Source organism: Aspergillus clavatus, genomic scaffold (genome assembly GCF_000002715.2).
Source record: "Aspergillus clavatus NRRL 1 1099423829736 genomic scaffold, whole genome shotgun sequence".
In the NCBI taxonomy this organism is placed as follows: Eukaryota; Fungi; Ascomycota; class Eurotiomycetes; order Eurotiales; family Aspergillaceae; genus Aspergillus; species Aspergillus clavatus.
This window is the reverse complement of record NW_001517111.1, coordinates 476,245-497,031: the sequence shown is the minus strand read 5'-3', so window position 1 is coordinate 497,031 and position 20,787 is coordinate 476,245. Positions and strand designations below refer to the sequence as shown.

Genomic DNA, 20,787 nt, shown 5'->3' with positions numbered 1-20,787 from the left:
ACCTCCATGACCATGGGCCATTTACCAATAATATCATGCCAATGAATCAGGCAAACTTGTCTCGTCCATGAAGAAGCTACGCCAGCAATTTACTTCGCGGCGCCGTTCTTCTTGTTCTTGAAGGCAGTGATCTCTTTCTTCACGCTCGCCTCGTATCTAGCCCTCAATTCCGGGCGATATCCAAGGAAGAAGAGGATCTCCATCCAGACAAAGAGAGGGGCGAGAAGCAAGGCCTGGACGAGGTTGTCTAGCAACGCCGGTGCTCTGCCTTCGAAGATACCATGACCGATGAACTGCGCGAGCCACGAGACAACGTGGATACCGCCAGCCCAGTAGTTGACAGTCGTTCCGTAGGTGCTCAGGAGATAGTTTGCGTACGCTGCGCCGGCGATCAAGAGTGGTGCAACAAGTCCTCCGGCCACGGGCTCGAGAAGGACGTAGAAGGTGGCATAAAAAAAGGCGCCAATTGTGCCGAGATTGGCTGGAAGGTATTCGAAACTCAGGACATCAGGAAGACTGAACAGGGGCGGCGAATTTGAAGCCTAGCAACACCAGCTTGTCAGTATTGTTGAAGCCACCGATCGGGCACCACTCAACCTACCAAGGCTATACCAGTAAACAAGAGTATCGGCACGCAAGTGATGTGGATGGCGACGTTCACCTGGAATGAGATAATTAATCATCATGATTGATTATAAAATAGAGACTGCTGCCGGCCTACCGGGTTGTTGTGATAAGCACCATACTGCATAGGTAAGCTTACAGTTCACGAATATAGTTGGGAGTACAGAAATAGACTCACGAAGAGGAGTTGCTTCTCAAGGTTCAGAGCCATTTGGAGTCGTATAGTGGAACGACGATATTGATTCCTATGCAAGATCGAAATATGCTGTGATCAGGCCAGTTACGATGTGGAGATGTAAGACATTTCAGATCCTAATAATGCTCTGAGTATGGCGTCTCAATGCTATGGACGTCATGTGTTGAGGAGGGGAGAGCCGAGGATATGCCGATGTTGTAATTCACGGTACCTGTTCCATAATTATGCAATCTTAGTGTCGGTAACATCAGTATGGTATTGTCATTGTATACTGCCAAAGCTACAGGCAGTATCCCGGTCACGTGTCTTTATCCAGGTCTTCATGTTGATCGGGTGAATGTTCGGGACGGTAGCCTGACTGACTGTTCGAGCAGCTTCAGCTTCAGTATCTGTCTTGACGGGAGGCAGGTTGACGATCACGACTACTACGCTGTTTTTGATCTCTTGTTTCTTTTATGCTACGGTATTAGCGCTCTTGTCGGTCCATCTTTCCTTTCTGCTGAAGTGTTCGCATACCACTATCCTAGACCATGAGCAACTGATTTCACCATCGTTCAACCTCAGTCCCTCAAGGATTCCCTTCCTCTTACTTTCAATCGCCTCGAACTCTTGAAGGCTCACCTCCGATATTCGACTTCGTCACAAACTCGCGCAGACTCGCGTTCTCGGGTCCGAAAAGCGGGGACGATTGAATATATCGCAGAAACCTTCGAGGAGATAGTTCTGCAATCAATCGGAGCGAGTGAAGCCTTACTTTCGGTCATTCCCGATTCGCGCATTTCATAACCAGCCTGCGTCATGTTTTTCCTCAAGGAAGAGACAAAAGTTATATCGCTGCACCCATCATACTTCGGGCCTAATGTGCGGGAGTACCTCATCAATAGACTCAACGAGGAGGAGGAGGGTCGGTGTACGGGTGATCACTTTGTCATTTGCGTAATGGACATGGTAGACATTGGAGAAGGGCGAGTGCTTCCCGGCAGCGGGTCAGCCGAGTACACGATCAAATACCGTGCGATTATCTGGAAGCCGTTCAGAGGCGAGACTGTATGTTTGGATGAACATGGTTACCCGTCGCGTCTTGTCTCTGACTCTACTTCTCGCAGGTCGATGCTATTGTCACATCCGTCAAGCCTACGGGGATATTCACACTGGCAGGGCCGCTGTCCGTTTTCATTGCGCGGAAAGTACGTCGCTTCAAATTTCGTAGCTTGATGGGCATTCTGAGCTAATGATGGGGGGGTGGAAAGAATATTCCTTCTGATATCAAGTGGGAGCCGAACACGGTCCCGCCCCAGTATACGGATCATGCGGATCAAGTCATCGAAAAGGGAACCAGCTTGCGACTCAAGATCCTTGGTGTGAAGCCTGATGTGGCTGCTATCAACGCCATCGGGACAATCAAGGAAGATTACTTAGGGTGAGTGACTCTTTCCGAGTGCGAGGTCTCAGATGCATTTTGACTAATATCTGTGTGATCTTTCACTAGACCTTTATAATGAGATCTCACATCATCGCGACCGATTACCTCTTACCATATCAGAGCGACATACTCACGGTCATGGCTTCTCTTTCTGATACAACACCGATTGGAATACAAAGGACCAATCTCTCCCAGGGGATGAGCTTGCGGAGGAGGCATTTGGGCACCTCGAACTTCCGGCTTGAGTATGTCTCTTCTCTCTTGAATCCAAAGCTGTCAGGCCCAGCTTTCAGTATGTGAAGACTCTGCTTGCGGAGTTGCAGGCCAGTGTGACTGGTGTAGGTAGCCACATCGCATCTACCTGGTCTGCATTGTCGAGCCTGCGCGGGTAGCCTACAATCAGGATGTGGAAGCTCTGAACTAAGTACTACAAATCAGGGGGTCTCTGTACAATGAGCAATCTGGAACTAAACATCAGGAAATGTACTTGAGTATGGGATTGATGCTTCATCGCGTCTGGTGTTCATCCATCCTGGAATATAAAATGTTAGACACTCATTATCTATCTACTATTCATAGCAATACTACCCCAACCTGTGCTGACTGCTTAGTCCAACTGTTCCTCAGTTCCTTCGTAAATAATCTTAGTCAGTAGTGTCAGTTGCCTGAGAGACAATCCTACTACTAACGACATACAGCATACTCCATTGATAGTGAACTACTAAGATTAATGCTCTACTGCGTAGATTGTGGCTCTGCAACCGAACTCGTGAAACACTGGTGTGGTCCTTCTTGAAAGATGGAGCCGTGCGCAAGACTGTTCTAATATTCCCTCCGCTTGGCCCAACAAACGGAGCAGACTAACAGCGTTTGATTATCATGATGTTGCTATCTGTACAGAGTACTCGCTAATAATGGGTTCTCAGACCTGGCCAGGGTCGGTATATCGCTGGAGAAGACGGAGATATGTCCAGGCTGGAACTAACTATGGAGTCCTGGCTAAAGAGACAGAGACAGAACCGGTGCTTAGGAGTGGCTTACTCTGGACGCGTTGCATTTTTTCTCTCTTTCTCTCTCTCTTATATATATATATATATCTATCTATCTATCTAACAGTTAGGTATTATTATTATTATTATTATTATTATTATCACTTCTTTTTCCACTGCAATTGTTATCCTTGTGAAGTTGCGACTCCTGGAAAAAAGACACGGACATTTGATTGACACTCTCTGTCCGCTGGTGTTTGCTTCTCTCTGGTCGCTCTCTCTTCCCACATTCCTCAAATACAACAACCCATTCCCTTCCTCCAATTTTGCCAGAGTGACTCGTCTCCCTGGTATCTAGACTGTTCCAGTGTTGTTTGAATGCGCAAGTGAATCATCGGTTGATATCCCTCCAAGTGCCAACTGTGGTTCGTGTCCGCTCCCGTCCATTGTTGTTTTCCCATCAACAATTCCACGCTTTCCAACGATCTCTTTCTGTCTCCTGCCATCCAAACACTGCGAGAGCACTTCTTGATCATCTCATCACCCTCGTTTTATTTCTCTACACTCGTTTACGCCTGAACCGAATCATCCGTCACGAATCATGTCGCTCAAGAGCGTGTACCAGAAATTCCTCGCGAATTCCAGGTCCGCTTCGTTGGCCGCCGATGCCTCGCTGATCTATATCACCACAACTACTCAATTCGACGGCGCCGACGCAGTGGTTAGCCATCTCACCAAACAGGAATCCATCGTGAAGAGAAAATCGGCTGAGATTATCGGCGCGATTGAGAGCTCCGATTCTCTGTGCTTGGATGTTGAAACAACACTGGAGTTTGTGTCTGGAGGCGGGGCCTATCTTCCCTCACTGGATGATAATTTCCTGGCCGACCGGGTCGCAACTTTCCCCACGGTAAATATACCTAGTCTTGTGTCGCTGGATGTGCTTTGCGATCAAATAAACTGACGGATGCTCTTCTTCTTCGATAGGTCCATGTTGTGCGATTCAATTCCGAGAAGCAAATCCAGAATGTCAGAATCTACTGGGACCAGGCTTCGCTACTGAAACAAGTCGAAGTCATCGGCTCCCGTGGGCGCGGTTGGCCCATCCGCGACGCGAAAGACCAGACGCGCCTCATTAAAGCTGCCGTCAGCTCCGCCCCTGCGAACAGTGGAGATGCGCCCTCACTACCGTCCAGCAAGGAAACCCGTGAAGACCCCGCTCCTAAAGTTGTCTCCCCAGGAAAGAGACGGATCAAGGATCCGTACGCGGCGGACTCTCTTGACGAACTTCTCTCGCCTGGCAAGGATCGGACCGCGCCTGTGCGTGCTCCCCGTACTCCTGTGTCCGCGAAGCCCCCGCCTCGCGAATACAGTGAGCTTTTCCTCGCACATGAGGATGACGAGCCGGAGACTACGCCATCCAAATCTCGGCCCATTGCTCCCAAGGCAGGCTCCGACAAGACATTCCTTGAGTCCCGCATCTTCGCCGGCGACGAGGATGATCCTGCCGACGCGAAGCAGCAGATCGCCTACAAGGCCAACCCCAAACGGTTTGACCACTTTCAGCTCGGCGCCGATAATAGCGAACGGGAAGTGCAGGACAAACCCGGCCGCCCCATGTCGCGCCCTGTCGCTCACTGGGACTTTGAAGATTTCGCGACTCCGGAGAAGCCAAAGCGCGCACCCCGTGGTCAGGAGGTACGTCATTTCGGATGGAACGACGATGAACCCGAGCTCCAGAATACTCCTCCTGTGAGGCCTCATGTGCCCCAGCCCAGACGCGACGCGGAAACGCATTTCCAATTGATGGATAAAGACGAAGAGAACCACAAGAGCCGCATCATCAGCTCGTTCCAGAACAAAGGTCTCAACCTCTACAAGAATCATTTGTACAGCGAGGGGGACTCCCCTGAAAAGAAGAATGGGAACAAGGCACCACTCAGTGTTGCTCACAATGGTTCCAACCGCAAGAAGGACTTCGAGAGTCACTGGAGCATGGCGAATTCTTCCCCCGCGGACGGCAAGGCCAGTCACGAGAACCAGAAGCCCGTGGCGACGGACCGCTTGAAGGCCGTTAAAGCCATGGAGTCCTCGTGGGAAGCCTACGATGAGTCCCCTCAGCCGAGCAAGACTGGACCTCCTCCGCCCCAGCGTCGTGCGGGCCAGCGTGTCAATGAAAGACACTTCGCCTTTGGCGATGAGTAGAGCGTTCTCTACTCGTTTCCAACCGGCTGGAACCATTGCCAACCTCAAATTTGATACCAGTACTTCGGCGCTGAGCGAGGTTTATGACTCTATATCCTCAAATTACCGGCCAATGCCTGCATGTACCATGATATTTCTATTTCGTGCCGGTCCTCTTATTTATTTCCTTCTATCCTCTGCCTGTAGTTATTCTCCTGTACTTTTTACTTATTCCCTTTTTTCCCCCCTAACACCGATGCTTCCAGGTAGCAAGACCGTGTATCCCTTTGGTTCTGTAGATGAAATAGCATCAATCTGAGACGCAGATGTTATGTTTACTTCTTTGATTCTTTCACAGGATCAGTCAATTCATTTACTCAAAAAGAAAAAACCAAACTAAGAATGTCCAATCTAGATTGTAACAAATGTAAACTCGTTCTCCTCGTCATACCCCCCAATGCGGCATATCACTCTCAGACCACACCTCAGATGTAAAACATGGTGTCGCGCACATTACCATGGATCTGAACATCACCGCTATCAGGCACACCACCCCGGCCACTGCCCGCGATCTCACTCGCAGCAGGAGTCGCCGTGGGAGTCGGGTCGAAGACACTGCTCAGGTAGCAACGGGCACGCGTACAGACCAGATCGGCGTAGTACGCGGGAGGACAGATGCTGACGGCCTTGGTGGCGCGGCCGAACAGGTAACAGATTCTGTGGGTGAGGTCCTCGAGGACGTCGGCGGCGTTCTGGAAGGGGGCGGCGGGTTTCTGGCGGGCGAAGATCTCGTCCCAGACGGTGAAGTAGTGGGCGGGGCGGGCGGTACCCTTGATGGCGGTGTGGGCCTGGAGGAAGAAGTCCCAGTTGCGGGCCTCGGTGACGCCGCGGTCGACGACGGTGCCGTTCTTGGGGTTCGCGGAGCGGTCAGCGTCCTCATCGCGGGTCGGGTAGAAGCGGGTGTGGTGGCGCTTGCCGACGACGACGATGGAGATGCGCGGGAGGTTCTTTTTGGTGTCGGTGGGAGGGTAGATCTCCACGCAGGCCTTCTTGAGCAGCGGCAGCTCCTTCTCGATGACCAGGTCGTACTGGCCCTCTGAGACGCCGTCGCGGTAGACGATGATGTTCTCGGGGAGGGCGTTCTTGTTTGTGCGCGCCCAGCGCTGCAGCCGCGCCTTGAGCATCGCGTCTAGGTCCGAGACCATCTCCTGGCGGGAGGTCTGGATGCGGATGTCGGCGGGCCATTGGCTGAGGGAGGAGTCGATGGAGGCGACCATGCCGGCGACGCTGGGGGCTGTGGCCGAGGAGCCCGGGGACGGGTGGGTGACGTCGATGCCGACGAGCATTGTTTTGCCCTCGGCGACGATGCCCAGCTCGCTCGTCTTCAGCGACTGGTTGGCGCCGCCGAGCTTCAGGTTGAACTTGAGCCCGACGTTCGCGTAGTACTGGTCGTTGGCGCCCCTCAGCTTCTCCGCGAGCACGTTGATATTGCGCACGCCGCAGTGGACGTCGCAGACCTTCTTGAGGCTGTTGTACGCCTCGGTGTCGCTGCCGTACATGATCGACAGGATCAGGTTGGGGTTGTGCCGCTTCATCAGCTCCTCGACGGCCCGGTAGATCTCGCCTTCGTGGTTGTTGCCTGTCAATTTGATCATCATTCCAGGCTTCGGCGCGGGCGTCGTGACACCCATCTCGTTCAATTTGGCCGCAAATTCCTGGAGTTTGGCGTTCAGGGCGTTGGGGTTCTCGAAGTGTGGCCTGGTCTTTTCGCTGTCGATATAGAGCCAAGTCCAGGACGCCATTGAGGTGGGCCGGGAGAACTTGATTGCTTTCATGTTCCAACTACCTCCCATGGTGTCGATGTGTCGTGGGTTAGACTTGGCATCCTTGTAGTATACGCGTGGAGCAGAAAGAACCCGTCCAGTCACCGTGACAAGTTGTAGGTCTGGGTGTATGCCAAAGTTCTCCTGCGTGGTCTCTGTCAGCTTAGCTCCCCCCCCCCCAAAAAAAGGTGCCAATAAAGGATGCTTACCAGCGTGGGGTTAAGAGGGTCCTTAAGTCCCAGGACATCGGTACCCTTGGACACAATCGACTGTGCATTCTGAGGCGGGGTGCGGACAGCAAAGGCCAGCATGTTTCGGGTTTGGAATGGGGTCAGTTTGGATTTGGCAGGCTGGCCTGGTTCCACAATACAGACTTCAACTGGCAGATAAGATGGGTTCTCCCTTGTGCCGACGTTAACCACTGGCATGTTGGGATCCAGGGTCTTTTTGTATTCTTTGAGAGATGGTCAGCTCAACTGATTTTGCTTCACAGTGTGTAAATCAGAACATTACCTTGCAAGAAGAAATCGGCAACAGTGACATATCGGCCAGCTGCTTCCGGGCCCGCCTTTGCAGGCTTCTTGCCCTTCTTCCCCTTGGAACTCCCGGGCTCGCTCTTCTGACCCGGCGCCTCGAGAAAGAATTGAACGTCCCTGGGGCCGGCTCCGTGTCTTGCGACCTTCGGAGGATGGGGAAGCGATGCGCCATCTGCCCTGGTTGCAAGCCCGGCAATGGTCTTGATCCTTGGTACAACCTGTCCCTTCTTGTTCTTTCGGACAATATGAATGGCTTGAATGCGCAACCTTTTCACAAAAGCCTCCAGCTTGTAGATATTCCGGCTGTTGCCACGCTGGTACTCGTTGATCACATTCCCTAATGGTCCTTCCTGGTAGCACGCAGCATATTTGACTTGGACGTTAACGAGAATGCGTGCAGTTGCCGCTCGGACGCTGACAAAAAAGCCTCGCAGGACTTCGAGACCCGCACCGAGATCGTATCGCTCAGTCAGGTCAGGGTGCGTTGCAAAATGCTTGTTCGCACCAACCGATGCCACAGTTCGGTCCGTTTTGGGATGATGGCCCATGACTATGTTCATCGCCTGAAGCACCTCCGCCTTGGATTCGAACATAGCAGAGGAATTTGCAGACGTTAGGTAGTTAAGAAGGTCACCGGGGTTGAGTCTTCCAGTGAACTGACAGTCGACGCGGTACACCCGGGGCTGTTCTGGATAGTCATCGTCATTTTCATCTTTATAACGCACGTCGTACTGGCCCTGGCTTGGCAGCTCGACTCTCGAGATGAGGGTCGACTTGTAATCAGTCGCGATGCTATTTGAATATTGCAGGAAATGCTCGTCGAGCAAGAGCCGGATGATCTGGCGGGCCTTCTTCCCAGTGGGCTTGGTCCTGGCTGAATCGGCGAGAATATCCACGTTGTAGCGGAACAACTCCTTCCCCACAGACTTCAACTCAAAGTAATTGGCGTAGAGCGTCACTGGCGTACCCTGTGTGCCATATCCCGGACGCTCGGGGTAACGCGCCTGGCCAGCTGACTTCTGATGCTTCACCACCAGAGCTTTGGCAATGGCGGTTTCAGTCTGTTCGACCTTCGAACTGGGTGATGGGACACGATTACCCTGACTAGATCAGGAAAGAAAACATACAGTCAGGGTCCTGTCATGATGTCAATAAAATATACCCCGGGAATATATCACATACGAGAAGATGCGAGGGCCGTGATCCCCTCGACCACCACGAAAGCCTCCCCCTCTCCCCCCTCTGCCTCCAAAATCCCCTCTGCCACCGCCTCTATAATCGCCTCTTCCACGACCTCTGGATCCATCTCCCCGGCCTCGCGAGTCTCCTCCACGGAAAGAACCTCCTCTAGACTCGTTGGGGCGGAATGGCAGCTCCATGGTTCCTCCACGGCCGCCGCCGCGATCTCCACCACGCCCTCTATCACGGTCGCCTCCTCTGCCCCGGCCTCGCTGGAAATCCCCAGCACCTCTCGAGCTGGACATGGTGATTTCAAACAAGTGAGCTGGAACAAGCCGAGAGAAAGTATGATGCTCCTCTTCCTTCTAAAAGTAGAAGAATGAAGCTAAGGAATAAGGATATGTCTAGAGGAGATTGGGCTAACCACTGGGGAATAGCTCTATTCTTTAGCCTTTAGTAACTCCAGCAACCCCACTTTAATGGGGGCCTTGGTCAATGACGACTAGGCCGAGATTTATAGACCGCTGCTGCGGCATTCACTCTGTGAGACGATGGGCGTATGAGTTGGCAATGTGGCACAGGAATCGACTGGTCGCTAATGCAGCACCAACGCAGGGAGGGTGAACGATATGTCTTTGTTTGCTGGAAGATCCCGCGAATCGCCAGCATGTACTTTCTCAGAAGGCTGAGAGAGTGATATATGTGCTTCGAAACGGGTTTAGTTACCTGTGATATGCAATCCAGAGGTGGGTGAATGTTCGTGTCTCTCAGTAGCTATAAGGTCAGTATTGTTGATGGCCTGCTACCTTCAAGGGTGTATATAAGCTTGAGACTGAAGATGTATCCTGTCATAGTGATAAGTACTGTGTCCAGCAGGGGCTCATAGTTTCAATTTCAAGACCTCAACCTATCATTATGACACCAACAGGTTCTTGTTGGAGAGACATTCTGATAGGCCGTTGACAACTAGCAACTGTGGCCATGCTGCTCAAAGCTTCAAGTATCTACTGTCTCGCAGGCGCTTTGCGATGACTCAAACTCCATATGACAGACTAATGATTTGTTAAATTATCACGGATACAGTCCATTATTAGCAAGATCTCAGACCAACGGTATCCTTCATGGAGCACTGGTCTAGTTTTCTGCCAGAGTCTGAACGTAACCAGATATCTTGCTACCTAGATAACTAGCGCGTTTGATAGCTATCCTGCCTTTTTTTTTTTTTTTTTTTTCTTCTTCTAGCGAACTAGAAAGAACCAGTTGACGATGCTATATGTTGGAACAAATAAATATAATAGCAATAACAGACTGTCTTTCTTTTTCCCTTTGACCATAGAAAGTAGTAGATACTAGATAGACCCTGTTTATGGCCTAAGGCAGCAAGCGTGGTGATAACGGAGATAATAATAAAGAATGCCTCAACTCACTTTGGATCATCATCATCTTCTTCTTCACTTCGTTCCTTTCTTCTCCTAATTACATATCCTCTTCTTCGAGGTTTCGCATCTCTGTCCTCCACTAGAGGTTACATTACTGTTAAAATATATCTCCCCACATCTGCATCACATAGCGACATCCTCATATCCCCGGAGAATGAGCGATCCTTAAGATCGTTCCTTTGAACCCGTCGTCTGGCCTCCCTGCTCGAAAGAAAACCGCTCCGACGCCGTCAATCATCGCGCCCACTCACCGAACCACGCCATTCTCCGTGTTCTCGATCGCGCCGTGCGCTTCTTATCATCCGCGCACACCAGTTTCAATCCTATATTTCAAATTTTGCGCTTTCATCTGTCAGCAGGTGATCGGTGCTGGAGAAAATAGCTACGATATCATCGGAGAAACGCGCGACGGCCTATTCAGCCCCACCACGATCTCCAAGCAGAACAAGATATATGCGCTGCTGATTTCGGTCGCTGATGTGCTATTGGAGACTTAGCGATACTCCTATCAGTGCCTGGTTTATGTTTTTTTTATCGCCTAGGGAACTGCCCCGTCATTACCAATATCACAACTTTTTACGTCTTGGGTCTGATACTATCTGAGATTGCGCACGAGATACACTTGGACAAACCTTTGTGTCTTGGGATCGCTCTGCGTTGGAATAGCTAGGGACCTGGACACCGTAACATCCCGCGATCACCTTTCGCCGATTTTGTTTTCAATATTCAGGTTAATACGGGCCATCCTTTGACCCACGCTTTTTAAGCACGACGATTCTCAGAGGGGTCCATCCAAGGATCGCAAACTCTCCACGATGTCGCCTACTCCACCATCCACCTCGTCGAGTATCGGCGGGGTCTCGCCTGAAGGCCAATACAGAGTCATTCGAAAGAGAAACCGAGTACCGCTCTCCTGTGGCCCTTGCCGGCACAGGAAGTAAGTTTACTTTGTTACTTGTCCGTTCAGGAGCGTCTAGTGACTGACCCAACCAGGCTGAAATGTAATCGCGCCCATCCTTGCGAAAATTGCGTCAAACGAGGCGATGCGTCTTCCTGTACTTATGCCCAAGCAAGCACACGAAAAAAGAATCCAGTCCATAGTTCGGCTTCGAGTTCCCCGGATGATATGCAGAACAGGATAGATCGACTTGAGGGTTTGGTCTTGTCCCTGATGACCAACGGGTCGCAGTCTGCTGGCCCCGCCGCCGCCCTGGCAGCGATCTCGGGAACTAGTAGTAGCTCAGGCTCAGTTCGACTTGGAATTGACATCGAATTGGATGATGAAACTTTGAATGGCCCTGAGGAGAGCGATACAGAACAAGTCACGAAGTCATTTGGCGTCATGAAAGTCGACAATAACAAATCATACTACATCAGCGACGGCCACTGGGCTTCTGTTCTCAACGAGGTAAGCTTCACTCCTGGTCCCATGATTATGAGATTGCTGTTCACACTAGCTTGCAGATTGCAGAAGTTCGAAATTACTTCCAGACGCACAAGAAGCAGTATGAGGAGCATGTCGAAAAGATCAAGACGGCTCAGTCGCCGACTGATATTCCAGGCTCCACCCTACTTTTTGGAGCCATGAAGCCTACTAGCCGAGCTGAGATCATGTCTTCATTCCCCTCGAGATATACTACCGATATGCTTATTGCGCGCTACTTTAACTGTTACGACCCAGCGACCCGTAAGTACTGATGTGATCCTTCGCATATACCTGCTCGTATCACTAATTCTGAAATCAGACATCCTTCATGGCCCTACATTTCAGGCTCAGGTGAGCAAGATACACAACTCCATGGACCGTACGCTCTTCTAACTTTGCAATTCAGTATCACAAACATTGGGAAGATCCCTCTCAAACCTGTATCGTGTGGGTCGGTATGCTATTTGCCATGATGCGGCTCGCCATGCTGTCATATCATCGAGAAGGAGACGAGCCACCCGAATTTCGCGGGAAGTCCATGGACATGGCTGGCACTTTTCGGAATCTGGTAGCTCAATGTTTGACTCTCGCCGACTATACCAAACCATACCCCTACCTGATTGAAACCTTGATATTCCATCTCCATGGGGACTTCCGACAATCAAGGGAAGCAGATATCTCAGTTTGGGTTCTCGTAGGTGTCATCGCGAGGTTGGCCTTGAGAATGGGATATCATCGGGATTCGAAAATGTTTCCCAATATCACCCCTTTCCAAGGCGAAATGCGCCGACGCGTATGGACCTTTGTGCGACAGTCCGATCTGCTGTTCTCCTTCCAGGTTGGACTGCCAAGCATGATTCGAACTGTGGATAGTGATACGGAACTTCCGCGAAATCTGTATGACGATGATTTTAGTGAAGACTGCAAGGAACTACCCCCACCGCGGCCGTCGAATGAACCGACCCCCATCTCGTATCTGATTGCCAAGGCACGCTTGACATACGTCTTTGGCCGGGTCAGCGAGATGACCTCGAGCGTTCAGAGTGGATCATATGACAATGTGATGGAACTGGATGCTGAGCTTCGTCAAGCTCGGGACATGATTCCAGAGCACCTTATCATTCGTCCTATGGAAGAGTGTCAGCTAGATCCATCAAACCTTATTATCTCGCGCTTTGCAGTGTGTCACCACTTCTCTTTTTTTTTTAAAAAAAAAAAAACATTCTTTTTGCTAACGAATGGCAGATAATGAGCGTTTACCATAAAGCGCAATGCGTTCTACACCGGCCTTATATCGTTCGCGCTCGGGATAATTCCCGCTTCACATACTCGCGAAAAACATGTATAGATTCTGCCATGGAATTGCTACGCTTCCAATCAATGCTACACACAGAAACAAGGCCAAACGGACGTCTGCGGACGCGACAGAATCGGGTAACATCCCTCAGCTCGACTGACTTCTTGCTTGCCGCGAGCATTGTCTGCTTTGATTTGTATCATGGACTTAAATTGCAAGCTGGTGGACGAGCCTCTGGCGATACCTTTGCGTGGGGCAGGGAACGTCGACAAGAAATGGTCGGCGCTCTTCAGCGGTCCAAAGAGATCTGGGACGATATGAGTGATGAGACACTAGAAGCTTGGAAGGCTGCCGCCGTCCTTGGTGTGATGCTCGGCAAATTGAAAATCAGCTTCCCGGAGAGTAATGCCACGCCGCCGGTATTTGAGCCTCAGGACGAGAAGCAGAGCGCTGCGATGACACTGGGGCTATTGAGCAGCGGGATGAGTTCTATGAATTCCGGATCCCCGGCATTCAATGAAAATGGATTCAAGGTGTCCGAGACGCCTTCAGTTCCGGCAGGATTCGGGCCATCTACAGAAGTTCCAGGGCCTTTATCACCATTCAGCGCCATGTTCGGACAGATGCCTGACCCGCAGCTGAATTTTGACTGGGTATGTCTCAAGATTTTACTTCTCCACGGGATATGCAGACTGATGTCGAACGCAGGACACTTGGGACACCTACATCCAAAATTCGAATCTTGACTTACCAAACCAATGGTGGCCGTCGATGGACGTGCAGCAACAGCAGCAGACACAACCATCACCGGCAGTACAACCGAATCAGGGCCAAGGCCCCATACAGCCTGCACAGCTACCTGCAATGCAACAGAGCAGTTCAGCAGACAGGATGCGGCCTTTGCCTCATTTTCCGAACATCTTCTCTTCGGAATCGGCGAAGTACGACGGTACTAACCTGGCCGGAACTTATGATCCTAATTCTCTTCTGAAACCCAAACCGGCATCCACAGGGTAAAGCTCTTTATGACTATACGTTGCTGGAATAGAGGGCACTTTACTTCTCAGCCCCTCCGCCGCTTCTTTTCCTCTTGGTAACTGAAGTCCCACCGTCAGGCTTCCTTGCGCTTTGGGTAATGGTTCTGCAGGCGTGGCGTTTTAGCACTGGAAGGGTAGTTTGCATGGATATCCTAACGATGTACAAATTTCTCATGAATGTATATGTTTGTCGCAACTTCTCCACTCGATGTTAAATGTCACGTATCTATCAAACTTGTTTCTTGGCCATAGTGATATTAACCTACACCCTGTTCTACCGGACCACCTGTACGAGAGCACAATACTTCTGCCCAGCGTCTCGAAGATTGAGGAACGAACTTGTTCTCTGCCACAGGATGGTTAACCCATAAACACTTTTGATATGGCCTGACGCATCACGTGATCCTATCTACCGATAAGGACGGTTTGCTCGCCGCTTTCTCGCGGACGTTTTTCTGTCGATTTTCTTGGCTTTTGAACCTTCACTTCGACAGATTTCAAAGACATACAAAAATGTAAGCTGGCTTGTTTTCCCCCCCAAAAGAACGCGATTTACGCCTTACTAATGCGGCGGTACTGATATTCATTCTTCACAGGCATTTCCTCCGTCGAGCAGCCTGTCGCCTCCTTACCTCCTCGGCCGCTGCGCCGGCGTGGTCATCTCGCGCCGTAGCACCGCGCGCCCTGCTACCCGTGGCTTCTTATGTACCATCATACAATCTGAGCCAGACGAGATGGTTCCGCGATGAGATCCAGAGCCGCTACAGCTCTCGGAGAGGAAGACGTTCGAATGTTCCTGAGGACGAGGATGTGGAAACGGCGATCCGGTCTGCGGGGGAGTACGACCAATACGACCCCTCGGAGATCGTGTCCCCGGAGACTGACGACAAGGCCTTGGAGCAGTCGAGCCGCGCCAGGCGGCTTCGGCTGCTGGAGAAATCGCCTACGCCGAAGGAGACGATCTACATTGGCAACCTCTTCTACGATGTGACGTCGGAGGATCTGCGGAAGCATATGGAGAAATATGGTGCTGTGGAGAGGACCAATGTCATCCTTGATAGTCGGGGTATGAGCAGAGGGTAAGTTGTTGGTGTTCTTCATGGTCGTGCCCGGAGGGGAAAACCCGGGATTGTGAAAGAGCTGGGTTGCTAATAATGTTTGTCTAGTTTTGCTTATGTGCAGTTCGAGTCAGTCGAGGCGGCCAGACGGGCAATTGATGGAACACATCTGCAGACCCTTGAAGGTCGTCGCGTCACTTCGCAATACGCGCAGACCAACATGGACGGACACCGCTCCCTGCAGCCCGTTTCGAGAACGTTGTATATCGGCAATCTGTCATTTGAGATGACAGACCGGGATTTGAACGATCTCTTCAAGGATGTCAGCAATGTGATCGATGTTCGCGTATCGATCGACCGCCGCACGGGTCAGCCCCGTGGTTTCGCACATGCCGAATTCATCGACGCTGAGAGTGCTCAGAAAGGGCTTGAGATCCTGAGCCGGAAGTCTCCATACGGCAGACAGCTGCGTCTGGACTACAGCCATACCAACAGAAGGGCAGAGCGTATCGAGAACAATAAGCCTGCGGCCGAATAAGTACTGGTCGCGCTGTTGGTTTTGACTATAAAATATTCTGGCTAGCGTTGTACCATTCTGCATAGTCCGTGTACTTCAGCAGGCATTCATAACTGTACTATATATCATCTAGAAAAAAACGATTTCTAATAATCTAAGATATCTTGGTACCATGTCCAGCCGTAGTTCAACCAGTCTGTTCTTAGCCACAGGCAAATTCACCTTTAGGAGATTGGCGACGCACAGCAGCTAGCCCACGTGACCGGTCGGCGGACCTCGGCATCAGCGACTCTCCGATCGGTTTCAACCCCACGTTTTCGGGGAGTCGAGCCACGGAGCTGTCGTTCTGCATTTCTCATCCACTTCTTCTTTCATTCTGGCAACTACAATCATATACCCCCTTCACTTACATTTACTTATTGATGTTATTTCTGCACGAGCGGCTCTAGTGGATTAATCAACATGTCGTTCCTCGGTGGCGCTGAGTGCTCAACGGCGGGAAACCCGCTCACACAATTCACCAAGCACGTCCAAGATGATAAGTCCCTACAACGGGACCGTCTCGTTGGACGGGGTCCCGGGGGCATGCAGGAGGGCATGCGGTCGCGGGGTATGATGGGTGGTCAAGATCAGGTATGGCCGGTTCAACAACTTCACTTTTGATGCTCGTCACATATGTTCAAACTGACCAGTGATTGGTAATACACCCAGATGATGGACGAGTTTGCCGCACAACAGCCCGGCCAGATCCCCGGGACCGCACCACAACCTTTCGCAATGGAACAGCTACGACGAGAGCTAGATCACTTCCAGACTACTCCGCCAAGGACAGGCTCCCCCGGGTGGGCAGCCGAGTTTGATGCTGGGGAGCACGCCCGGATGGAGGCTGCCTTTGCCGGTCCCACTGGTCCTATCATGAACAATGGATCTGGATTCACATCTGCGGAGTTTGCTCGCTTCCAACAACAGAGTCGGGCTGGTATGCCACAGACATCAAACCCGGTTACGTCCGCGTCGCCAATGATGGCCGGCTACCAGCGGCCCATGGGCATGAATATGGGGTACATGGGTATGGGGGGGATGGGGATGATGCACCAAGCGTATAATCCCATGGGGATGCAACAGCAGCCAGCAGAAGCCACGACCCAGGACAAGGGCAAGGGACGCATGGTCGAGCTAGACGACGTGAATTGGGAGGCGCAGTTTGCCGAGATGGAGACGGCGGGCAACCAAACGCTGGACGATGAAGCTGCCGCAGCTATGGAGGCGGAGTTGAACGATCTTGACAGGTCAGTCCCCGTTACTGACGCCAGTAATTCACAAGATTACGGTGAATTTGAGAGCGTCTGGGAAAGAGTCCAAGCTGAATCGTCCGCGGCAAATAGGAAACTGGTCGAGGAAGATGCCTCTTTCGATATCAACGAGAACCTGCACATGGGAGATCTGGGCGAGTGGGACGGTTTCGACAATCTGAACACGCGCTTCCGGGATCCTCAGCTCGGCGACTATATGTTCGAGGAAGAAAACGTTTTCCGCAACGTGACCAATCCCTTTGAAGAAGGTGTCAAGATCATGCGTGAAGGTGGAAACTTGTCTCTGGCTGCTCTGGCATTCGAGGCGGCTGTACAGAAAGACCCGCAGCACGTCCAAGCGTGGACGATGCTGGGATCGGCTCAAGCCCAGAACGAGAAGGAGCTTCCTGCCATCCGGGCACTAGAGCAGGCCTTGAAGGTGGATCCAAACAGCTTGGATGCACTGATGGGGCTGGCCGTCTCCTACACTAACGAAGGCTATGACTCGACAGCCTACCGCACTCTTGAGCGTTGGCTTTCCGTGAAGTACCCGCAGATTATCAACCCCAAGGATCTCTCGGCTGATGCAGATCTCGGGTTCACTGATCGCCAGGTTCTCCACGACCGGGTTACCGATTTGTTCATCAAGGCGGCCCAGCTGTCACCATCCGGAGAGCACATGGATCCAGACGTCCAGGTTGGTCTGGGTGTTCTTTTTTACTGTGCTGAAGAATACGACAAGGCAGTTGACTGCTTCTCCGCTGCTCTGCATTCCACCGAATCCGGCACAGTCAATCAGAAAGAGCAGTTGCATCTGCTGTGGAACCGTCTCGGCGCTACACTTGCCAACTCGGGCCGCTCCGAGGAGGCAATCCAAGCATACGAGGAAGCCCTGACGATCAACCCCAACTTCGTCCGTGCTCGGTACAATCTTGGTGTCTCCTGCATCAACATCGGTTGTTATCCCGAAGCCGCACAGCATCTCCTCGGTGCGCTGTCCATGCACCGCGTCGTTGAACAGGAAGGCCGTGAGCGTGCTCGCGAGATTGTTGGAGGCGACGGTGGTATTGACGATGAGCAACTCGAGCGGATGCTCCACATTAGCCAGAACCAGAGCACCAACCTGTACGACACGCTGCGGCGGGTTTTCAGTCAGATGGGACGACGGGATCTGTCCGACATGGTGGTAGCGGGCATGGACGTGAACGTTTTCCGGAAGGAATTCGAGTTTTAAGGGAGATGCCTCGTTTATATGCATTCTGGTTTTTTTATACAACGAACGGCTCAGGTCTATCTGAAGGTCGGGATCTGGCATCGTCGGGGATATTAATTGCATGTCACGGTTGATTTGTTGGATACCATGGTCTTATATCTATCTTTTATCTCTAAGTCAACATACAGCGAGTTCGGCTTTATTATTATGGAGAAGTTGCTATTCAGTAGTAGATATTCATTCAGACTGCAGAGGGAGTTCAATATATTCGGGGGGCTATTGAGCTGTCGTTAAAAGTTAACTCTTCGGTTCAATCTCCAACCTCGTCCTATAAACACTTCCTGATCGCTCAATCAGACGTACTCTCGTATCAGCATTCCTAAGATCGCTTTGAATAAACAATATACCGCTGTGTTGCTGTTGATGTCGAATTGAGCTGCCTGGGGATTATCCGGCGTTGCGTCATTGCGTGTTGTGCCTCGGAAGTGCGCGAGAGTTTCTCTTCATCCATCGCCATCCTCCGAAGCTCAACAACGCGGCATGTAGAGCCTTTATCTTCGCCTCCTCATCTTTGAATCTTCGCTGTCTCATTTACAAGCACCACCATGGCTGTCCCAACTGGTGCTCAGCTAATCGCCCGGACGCTGCGCGATCTAGGCGTCACCGTTATCTTCGGCATTGTTGGCATCCCCGTGGTGGAGATTGCCGAAGAAGCCATCGATTTGGGCATCCGCTTCGTTGCCTTCCGCAATGAGCAAGCATGCAGCTACGCAGCGAGCGTCTATGGGTACATGACAGGCCGGCCAGGCGTCTGTCTTGTCGTAGGAGGGCCGGGTGTTCTCCATGCCATGGCTGGGGTAAGTGCTCTTGAGATCTTGGAGCTCTACAAGCCGCAGGATTGAGGTCAATCACTGACTAACTACTCTCCTGTCTGTTGTCTAGATTGGTAACTCAGCGGCCAACAACTTCCCTCTCCTTGTTCTCGCCGGCTCCGCAGAGACATCAGGCGTCTCCAAGGGCGCCTTCCAAGAAATGGACGCTATCTCCTTCCTCACCCCGCACACCAAGTTCGCGGTGCGCCCACCGTCGCTCGACTATGTCGCCGGTGCCGTCCAAAATGCTTACAGAACGTGCTGGTACGGCCGTCCCGGACCGACTTTCGTCGACCTGCCCGCCGACCTCATCCAGGGCAAATCGACGCCTGGCTTTCGGTTACCGGAGCCGGAAACTCTACTTGTCCCTGCGCCCCCCAAGGCCAGTGGGGACCCTGCGTCAATCTTGAAGGCTGCTCAGCTGCTCAGATCCGCGCGCTCACCACTGCTGATCATCGGCAAGGGAGCTGCGTATGCACGGGCGGAGGGTGCGATCCGCCGCCTGGTCGAGCAGACGCAGGTCCCATTCCTGCCGACGCCGATGGGGAAGGGCGTGGTGCCCGATTCGCATCCTCTGAATGTGTCCAGTGCGCGGAGCGCGGCGCTGAAGCACGCGGACGTGGTGTTGGTTCTTGGGGCGCGGCTGAATTGGATCTTGCATTTCGGTGAGCCGCCGAAGTGGTCGCCCACAGCGAAGATCATCCAGGTCGATATCTCTGCGGAGGAGATTGGCCGGAATGCCGGAACGGCGGAGCTCGGGATCATCGGGGACATTGATTTGGTTGTGCAGCAGCTGCTGACCAGCCTCTCGAACTGGCGGTATGCTTCCTCTGCGGTTCCGAGCCAGTACCTCACTCTGCTGGCGGAGTCGGCGAAGAAGAACGAGGCCAAGGCTCAGAAGGCTGCGATGCTTCCTACACCGAAGAATTCGCCCTTGACGTATCAGCGGGCTTTCCATATCATCAAGTCTACGCTAAACTCATTGACACCCTTCGAAGAAGGAAATGTGGTGTATGTGTCGGAGGGCGCCAATACCATGGATATCTCGCGCTCTGTCTTCCCACTTAATCATCCCCGCCAGCGTCTGGACGCTGGCACGTATGCCACGATGGGTGTGGGCATGGGCTACATCATTGCCGCTCACGAGGCGTTCAACGCTTCTCCAGCCTCCACGGCAAAACCTAAGAAGATTGTGGCGCTCGAAGGCGATAGCGCATTTGGCTTCAGTGCTATGGAGATCGAGACTATGGCGCGGTACCGTATCCCCGCGCTCATCTTCGTTGTGAACAACTCCGGCATCTACCACGGCGATAGCGCTTCCGAGAGTTCATGGAAACAGCTGCAGGCTCAGACGGCGACCAACGACACCAAATCGGACGGCCAGGACGATCATAAGAAAGGCCTGCGCTCAACCAGTCTCTTGTATGAGACTCGGTATGAGCAGTTAGGTCCCATGTGCGGTGGCAAGGGATACTTTGTCCGTACGGAGGAGGAACTAGAGACTGCGACGCGGGAGGGGTTCCTGAGCGATACAGTTACGGTTGTCAATGTCATTGTGGAACCGGGCATTGGGCAGAAAATCGGGTTTGCCTGGCAGGGGAATGCCCATGAGGGTCAGGCCAAACTGTAATGGCCCTTGAAATGCTTTGAGTTGATCTGAAATTGCAATCTTTATGATCTAA

The 20,787-nt window shown here is 52.0% G+C and overlaps 8 protein-coding genes across 8 annotated transcripts, besides 4 other annotated features; 6 read left to right on the top strand and 2 right to left on the bottom strand.

The window, feature by feature from the left end:
- Positions 1 to 89: 89 nt before the first annotated feature.
- Positions 90 to 835, bottom strand: ACLA_058740 (2-hydroxy-palmitic acid dioxygenase MPO1; the record flags this gene model as incomplete). The annotated part of the gene is made up of 4 exons (XM_001276637.1): positions 90 to 542; positions 602 to 661; positions 722 to 745; positions 803 to 835. The coding sequence occupies 4 exons, from the start codon at positions 833 to 835 to the stop codon at positions 90 to 92; spliced, it is 570 nt and encodes a 189-aa protein (XP_001276638.1).
- Positions 836 to 1,618: 783 nt separating this feature from the next.
- Positions 1,619 to 2,319, top strand: ACLA_058730 (DNA-directed RNA polymerase II subunit RPB7; the record flags this gene model as incomplete). Its single annotated transcript, XM_001276636.1, has 4 exons — positions 1,619 to 1,867; positions 1,927 to 2,007; positions 2,071 to 2,240; positions 2,310 to 2,319. The coding sequence occupies 4 exons, from the start codon at positions 1,619 to 1,621 to the stop codon at positions 2,317 to 2,319; spliced, it is 510 nt and encodes a 169-aa protein (XP_001276637.1).
- Positions 2,320 to 3,304: 985 nt separating this feature from the next.
- Positions 3,305 to 3,355: a microsatellite.
- A 9-nt stretch (positions 3,356 to 3,364) lies between these two features.
- Positions 3,365 to 3,394: a microsatellite.
- Positions 3,366 to 3,394: a microsatellite.
- A 439-nt stretch (positions 3,395 to 3,833) lies between these two features.
- On the top strand, positions 3,834 to 5,437 carry ACLA_058720 (uncharacterized protein; the record flags this gene model as incomplete). The annotated part of the gene is made up of 2 exons (XM_001276635.1): positions 3,834 to 4,142; positions 4,220 to 5,437. The coding sequence occupies 2 exons, from the start codon at positions 3,834 to 3,836 to the stop codon at positions 5,435 to 5,437; spliced, it is 1,527 nt and encodes a 508-aa protein (XP_001276636.1).
- A 464-nt stretch (positions 5,438 to 5,901) lies between these two features.
- ACLA_058710 (putative RNA interference and gene silencing protein (Qde2)) lies at positions 5,902 to 9,259 on the bottom strand (the record flags this gene model as incomplete). Its single annotated transcript, XM_001276634.1, has 4 exons — positions 5,902 to 7,383; positions 7,449 to 7,693; positions 7,753 to 8,879; positions 8,958 to 9,259. 4 exons carry the CDS (start codon positions 9,257 to 9,259, stop codon positions 5,902 to 5,904), a joined length of 3,156 nt encoding a protein of 1,051 aa, XP_001276635.1.
- Positions 9,260 to 10,166: 907 nt separating this feature from the next.
- Positions 10,167 to 10,192: a microsatellite.
- A 1,016-nt stretch (positions 10,193 to 11,208) lies between these two features.
- ACLA_058700 (putative C6 transcription factor) lies at positions 11,209 to 14,133 on the top strand (the record flags this gene model as incomplete). The annotated part of the gene is made up of 7 exons (XM_001276633.1): positions 11,209 to 11,330; positions 11,387 to 11,801; positions 11,858 to 12,080; positions 12,139 to 12,170; positions 12,226 to 12,999; positions 13,065 to 13,769; positions 13,825 to 14,133. The coding sequence occupies 7 exons, from the start codon at positions 11,209 to 11,211 to the stop codon at positions 14,131 to 14,133; spliced, it is 2,580 nt and encodes an 859-aa protein (XP_001276634.1).
- Positions 14,134 to 14,718: 585 nt separating this feature from the next.
- Positions 14,719 to 15,749, top strand: ACLA_058690 (nucleic acid-binding protein; the record flags this gene model as incomplete). Its single annotated transcript, XM_001276632.1, has 3 exons — positions 14,719 to 14,726; positions 14,750 to 15,232; positions 15,320 to 15,749. 3 exons carry the CDS (start codon positions 14,719 to 14,721, stop codon positions 15,747 to 15,749), a joined length of 921 nt encoding a protein of 306 aa, XP_001276633.1.
- Positions 15,750 to 16,190: 441 nt separating this feature from the next.
- ACLA_058680 (tetratricopeptide repeat protein) lies at positions 16,191 to 18,254 on the top strand (the record flags this gene model as incomplete). The annotated part of the gene is made up of 2 exons (XM_001276631.1): positions 16,191 to 16,361; positions 16,440 to 18,254. 2 exons carry the CDS (start codon positions 16,191 to 16,193, stop codon positions 18,252 to 18,254), a joined length of 1,986 nt encoding a protein of 661 aa, XP_001276632.1.
- Positions 18,255 to 18,838: 584 nt separating this feature from the next.
- ACLA_058670 (indolepyruvate decarboxylase family protein) lies at positions 18,839 to 20,735 on the top strand (the record flags this gene model as incomplete). The annotated part of the gene is made up of 2 exons (XM_001276630.1): positions 18,839 to 19,090; positions 19,176 to 20,735. The coding sequence occupies 2 exons, from the start codon at positions 18,839 to 18,841 to the stop codon at positions 20,733 to 20,735; spliced, it is 1,812 nt and encodes a 603-aa protein (XP_001276631.1).
- Between the last annotated feature and the right edge of the window lie 52 nt (positions 20,736 to 20,787).